Raw genomic sequence first — 6,831 nt, 5'->3', positions numbered from 1 at the left:
CTGCCCCTCATGAGAATGAATCTACATGAAGAACAGTTTGGCTCTAGTCACAGCCTCTGGTGCAGTGTTAATGCCTCTCATAAGTAAAGGTTTCCCCTAAAGAATTAATGTTAACCACTTGAAAGTGATCTACACAAGTAACATATGAAAATGGCTAATCAATATAGGTTCCAAAGTTTCATGAGTTTTTTCTGGTGCAGGAAAAAAAAACCATATAATGACATGATGTAAATAAATGGAATTTACTTCCATCTTCCAGTTATTTTCATAGAATCATGAAAGTATGAGACAAAAAAACATTAGTTTTAATAATAAACCAGACTCATAGAAGCTATATCTGTCTAAGGCAACATGAATGAAGACTGACAGACACATAAAAGGAGATATTAAAGAAGTCTATTGGTTTAATTTTCTTCAGAATTAACATAGAAATATATGCTTCTTTGTAAGAACTAAATAAATTTTATTTTGATAAAGATGTGCAATCAGAAAGTATGATTCTCTACCATTGCTGAGAAACTAAAAAGGGACAATAGTAACAGTTATGTTCATTTCATAACTTCTGTCTACAGCAATTAAATCAGTTTGTGCATTAGCCATATAATGAATCAGCACATTGATGTTAACTAGCCTGCAAATCATTGGTTCTTAACTAATTGAGTTTCTATCTTCTGCAGTTCTTCAGCACTGTGGTAGATGATCAAGCAGTTCAGAGTTTGGCATAGTCTTTCAGGATCATTTCCAGCTTCTGGCTCAGCATGATGTTCCCCTTCACTTTTAGTTTACCAGAAAAGAATGCCTGAAGAGAACAGAAGAGGGGCAGGGGGGGAAAAAAGCATGTATTCAACTGTTTACTCACAAACCAAAGAGCTGCTAGAATAAAACAAGAAACTAAAGAATGGTTATTTAGCACTCAGGAGAAATCCTTCAGTGCACAATGCCTAATGGTTATCAGTTACTAACAAAAACCATTCCTTTCTAATACCACCCAGAATCAGATTTTTAATCTAAAGTGCAGACAAGGCCAAGTCTGTCACTCATAGGAGAAAAATCCAATAAAATAAACGCAAAAAAACTTCTGTGGTCTCCGTTTCCTTTCCACATCCAGCACAGAGAATTCTCCAGGTGTAAGAGAAATGCCTTCACAGGGTCTCGTGGCAAAACTTCAGCAGGGCACAAAAATAAATCACCCTCTCACACTACAGATACCTATATATCGTTATAAGAAATGAAAAAATGGAATGAAAAGGCTATATAATGAAAATTAAACACCTAGTGAAAATGTAAGCTACACACTCAAATTTGTAACAAACAAACTTGCACAATGTATTGCACACACAGGCCAAAGAAATGCAATGGCTTTATACACAGCATATTGCAACAAACAGGAAACAAGCAAGATTTTGTTGAATTTGCAAAGTCATAAATCAATCAGCTTCAATGCTGGTATATCACATTTTTACTGTCTCTGCTTCAAAGAGCTGTATACTCTTTTCAATCTAGTTTGTATGCTTTTTAAAACTAGTTTTGCTTTGCTGTGGGTTTGCAGTTTGAAAGCTCTTTGAAAGTTCTTTAAATGCACTTTTGCATAGTTCCATTAGCTTGAAATACATTCAAACAAAGAATAGAGAGAGACAGCAGAAAAGAATTTGAATAGATGCTTTGAGCTTCTTTAGATGGAAAACTTCACAGAAACTCAAAGGAAACACATCTAAGCATAGATGAATTACAATCACTATTCTTTTGCATTCTGATGGCTGCACATCAACATCTTGTTTGTTTATGCTTTATGCCTGTATACAGAGGGTAACAAAGGATTTTACTCGTGTGTTAAGACTTATAACAAACATTAACTGTGATCATTAGTCTCCAATTTACAATCAAAGTCTCCAACAACTTCTGCTCGGGATCAAAGAAAAGAAACTGTTTGATATATGATGAGCTTAATTAAAGTTTTCATTTGCTCAAGCTTTAATCTGTAAGCTGACATATTAAATTTGTGACAGTTTAATTTACTTTTACACAAGGTTATTTTTATTAGTAAAATCAGTAGTTTTAAGCAGTCCATTACTCGAAGAAGCTAAAAGTGCAGACCCAGATTATAGACCTTCCTTAAATCTTTATTTCCCTGAATAATACCCCGGTTTAGGTGATTGAATTTTGACCATCTACATGCATGAATTGTCTTGACATTTCTCTTTGCTGCAGTACTAGCAATAAATCAGACCCCTGCCACAAACATCAGCTGCCTGTAACATGACAAGCAAAACAGCCTGAACATTCAAACTGACAAACCTAGGCTTGCAAATGGTTACTAGGAAGTACCAGAAAGCAAAGAAACTCCTAATTTTGTACTGCCAGGCTTTATGTCACAGAATCACAGTATAGTCTGAGTTGGAAGGGACCCAGAAAGATCATCCAGTCCAGCTCTAAAGTGTACAGGCCATACAGGATTTGGCCACAACCCTGGCCTCCAATAAACCAGGGCCCTGCTTTAGCCCTTTGTGGTTATCTTTGTCTCAAGAAGATAAAGATGGTATAAATGCACCCTCACACTTTCTGGCTAATTCACTACAAGATATTGATTGCTTATCTGACTCTGGTCTCCACTGTCAAAACATCCCAGGAATTAGAATTTCAGACTGCAGTCATGAACCACAGCTTGACTGAAGGCAAACAATATGCCTACATACAAGAGAGTATGTCTGTGACACCCAGGCTTTACCTTTTGGGGGTTGATCTTTTGCTGCACCACATCCATGAAATCCTCATCTGAGAGAGTGAAGGTAGTATCAGCAGAACTTCTGGCAGGTCCTTGATACACTGCTCCAGAGCCATTCTTTAAGTCAATTGCTGAGAAACAAGAGCAAAGACAGTTTCATTTCAAAATAAAGATAACATATTCAGGCTTAAGAACAGCACCTTCCTTACCTATTATTATACAGCATCCAGTCTAAACATAAATCTTGACCTATCAGCCACTTAGAAAAAAAATGAGGTTTAATTCTTCTTCATCAATGAAAGAAAATAGAAAAATATTCCTGTACTAAAGGGGAGGGTGATTACAGCAAGGACTTTAAAATTCTTGCAGCAATGGTAAAAACTATTTTGAATGACAGTGAAGAGGCACAAAGTATTAATTAGTGCACTTAGTGCAAAAATGTTCAAGTTAGTAATAAAGATCTATAGTTCAAAACCAGCATCCTGTGGTCAGACAAGGCAAATGCAGTGGAGTTCAAACATCCTGCTGCATTTTTCCTGATCTGTCCCCCAGGCAATATAATACAGCCTATTCTGCTTCATGCAAGTGATGTTTAAAGCCTTGTCAATTATCTTTGTCTCTTGGAAAGACAAAAATTCCTCCAAGTGTCTGCAGCTTCAGAGTGTTCTTTTCCCACACCAAATGACCTGCCAAAACAACCTATTACAAAGCTAACACCATCAGGTATTGTGTCATTTGCTTACAAGAGTATTTTGACAGGATGTGCTTTGCTGAGCAATTCTCAGATTTTGGGAATTCCTGTCGTTCCTTTACACCTTTGCCTCTTGATCCATTACGCCCCCATCCCACACATTATTCATGTGGATATTCCTGTAAGGACAGGGCATCTCTAGTCACAGAATCATGGATGACAGCTGGTTGCTCTTCATGGACAAATTTTAATGCCCTCTCCTAACCATGGAACCTTATTTCTGAAAAGCTGTCTTACGCACAACTTTATTCCAAAACATTCTTTGACAGGATAAGGGGAGCTACAGAGACTGGGAGTAGCTTTAGTCTGTTTAAGTCTTCCATTTTCTGAAATCTGCTTCATGCAATACTTATCCAGTAACAACAGAACTAGAAGGACACTTCATATACAATGTTGCTTACTGAGAAGTGACATATTGGATTATTATTTCCACTTGATTTTAAGATAAATTATGATTTCTGGAACTGATTTAATGCATATCACTTCAAGCAATATGGGAAGAAATTGAAAAAGGCTACTGAGCACCAGATAAATTATCTGTACATTTGTGTTTGTGGGTAGGGACTGGACTGTGTAATATCCTTGTGACCCAAACCAGCTACTATATAGTCTAAACTACCTGAGCCTTTAACATTGCTCCTGTAGGTTATGCAGGCACAGACTCTTATTAGGAAAACAAAAATCGAGAAAACATGTACTGAATTGTGAAATGCAAGCTACACACACAAACCAATTCTCAGACTAAGTTAACCAAGCCCAACTGTCTATGTGCTTTTAAAATACACCTCTACCCAAATGCTGCCAACATTAGGCACCACCAGTGCAGCCAAACTGCCTCCTTTGAGACAAACAGCAAGATAAGCAAGCTCAACAGATTAAGTCACAAAACACAGACATGGTGTCCAGGATGACTGCAATTCCTAACCAACTGTTTTGAATTACTTCTGGACCTTAGAAATCCCTTTTCATATTTCATTCTGCTGGCATTACAGTTTTTTCCTGTCTCTACCATTCCTACACTGCTCCAGAAGGGACCCAGATATTGAAAGCCTGACATATCATCTCCCAAGACACTTCTCCTTCTTCACTAAGTACTAGTTGAAAAGTAATTTTATATCCTTTATTGATAATACTCATCCATCAGTCTCACCAATGCCATGTTCAAATGACAAAAACAATTAAATAGGTGTAGTAACTCAGAAAAGTTCTTATGACCCCTAAGTTTTATTTTGAATATAGTACATAATTAACAGTTGTTATATTGTTATACATTAAGATATTACTTACATAATTACAATAGCTGTTCTCCATTTCCTAGCAAATCCCAAGACCATCATTTACCAGTGAATATCTACAGTTAATACTAACCTCTCAAAGCACAACTATGCCTTTAACATTGAATAATCATGGCACCCATAATCAAGGTAAATCTTTCATGTTTACAGAACCACAGAACTGCTAAGGTTGGAAAGGACCCCCAAGATTTTTGAGTTCAGCCTTTGATCACTAGCTTTATGAGCACATTTGATCACCAGCAACTAGAGCACAGCACTAAATGCCACACACAGCAGCTTTTCTTGTACACTTCCAGGGATGGTGACTCCATCCCTTTCTGTGAAGAAATTTCTCCTGATGTTCACTATCAACCTCCTGAGGTGCAGCCTGAGGCCATTTCTCCTTGTCCTGTCGATGGCTGTGGAACAGGAGGAGAAGCCAACCCCTCCTGGCTACAGGCTCCTTTCAGGCAGCTGTAGGGAGCAGCAAGGGCTCCCTTTTCTCCAGGGTAAACACACCCAGCTCCCTCAGCTGCTGTCACAGGACTTGTGCTTCAGATCCCCCAGCTTCACCATCCTGCTCTGGACTTACTCCAGCCCCTCTAAGTCTTTCTTGTTATGAGGGGCCCAAATCTGGACACAGCAGTTGAGATGTGCCCTCACCAGTGCCCAGTACAGTGAGACAATCACAGCCCTGGTCCTGCCAGCCACACTATTTCTGGTACAGGCCAGGATGCCACAGGCCTTCTTGGCCACATGCACTGGCTCATGCTCAACCAGTGTCACCTCAAATCCTCAGATACTTTTCCACTGGGCAGCTTGCAACTTTCCAGCCACTCTGTCCAGCCTGTGGCACTGCCTATGGTTGCTGTGACCCAAGGGCAGGACCTGGCTCTTGACCGTGCTGAACCTCATCCAATTAGTCTTGGCCCATTGATCCAACCTGCCCAGATCTCTCTGCAGAGTTTTCCTACCTTCCAGCAGATCAACACTCCCACCCAAACTGGTGTCATCTGTGACCTGACTGAGGGGACACTCAATACAATCATCCAGACCAACAACAAAGATATTAAAGACATTAAACAGGACTGGCCCCAACACTGAGCCTTGGGCAGCACCACTTGTGACTGGCTCCACACTCCCTGGCCTGGCCACCCAGCCAGTTTTGTACCCAGCAAAGATTATGCCTGTCCAAGCTGTGGACTGACAGCTTTCCCAGCAGAATCCTGTGGGACACAGTGCCAAAGGCTTTGCTGTGGCAGAACATCCACCAGGTAAGTCACCTGGTTATAAAAGGAGACCAAGTTGTTCAGGCAGGACCTGCCTTTCCTAAACCTGTGCTGGCTGTGATGCTGCTCCTTGGCTTGTACTAAGGGATCAAAATCAAGATTATGTGCTCCATAACCTTACTCAAGATGATCACCTCAAATTAATACCTACTAGAAATTCTAAGTTCAAAAAAAAAAAAAAAAACCAAAAAACAAAATCATTATAGTGGTACATTCTTTTTCCAAAAATGTCAAAAACGTTATTTCCACTTCCTCTGTATTCTTTTTAAAGAGCATTTAGCTGACCTCTCTAATGCAAGTAGTTTAAAAAAAACAGTGCCACTTTGGAGAAAGAGTGATCCAAAATACACTAAATGTTAGCATTTAGAGAAGGAAAGTAACTCCATGCCTTATAAAGAATGAAAAACTACCACAAAAACTTGTTCATTCAGTTTTTTTGAAGAGAAGAAAAACAGAAGGATTAGAAACATACACAATCCACTTTCTTCCCTCCTGACCAACACCCAGGCTAGAACACTGAAAAGACAATTGAGATTAAACTTGAGTACTAGATCATGGACAAATAAACTAGCAATGAAAGAAATAAACTGAATCAGGTTCTAAGCATCAGAGCAGAAAAATCCTTGCTTTCCTGTGACCAGAGACAGTGTCCTCTTGTATGCCTTCTAGAATATATTATATTACACATCCAGCAGAAAAGTAGAATCAAGAAATCCAAGTGAATTAAATGCTAGTTTTCCTTCAAATTTTTGCATATTAACAGTTGGACTTTTTTTTTGTTGTTTGGTTTGGGTT

The 6,831-nt window shown here is 39.0% G+C and overlaps 1 protein-coding gene across 2 annotated transcripts in view; it reads right to left on the bottom strand.

Moving 5' to 3' along the window:
• Nucleotides 1–380: 380 nt before the first annotated feature.
• The window catches only part of HSD17B4 (hydroxysteroid 17-beta dehydrogenase 4), a 57,923-nt gene continuing 51,472 nt past the window's right edge, over nt 381–6,831 (bottom strand). For both annotated transcript variants that reach the window (XM_079331521.1, XM_079331522.1), the window contains exons 23-24: nt 2,726–2,853; nt 381–799 (exon numbers count right to left, since the gene is read on the bottom strand). In XM_079331521.1, the coding sequence (XP_079187647.1) occupies nt 710–799; nt 2,726–2,853 (218 nt within the window). In that variant the 3' untranslated portion in view covers nt 381–709. The remainder of the gene's footprint in view (nt 800–2,725; nt 2,854–6,831) is intronic.

This window comes from Erithacus rubecula (genome assembly GCF_903797595.1).
Source record: "Erithacus rubecula genome assembly, contig: SUPER_Z_unloc_4, whole genome shotgun sequence".
Lineage (NCBI taxonomy): Eukaryota > Metazoa > Chordata > Aves > Passeriformes > Muscicapidae > Erithacus > Erithacus rubecula.
The sequence above is the reverse complement of the archived record's forward strand: the minus strand, read 5'-3'. Positions and strand labels throughout refer to the sequence as shown.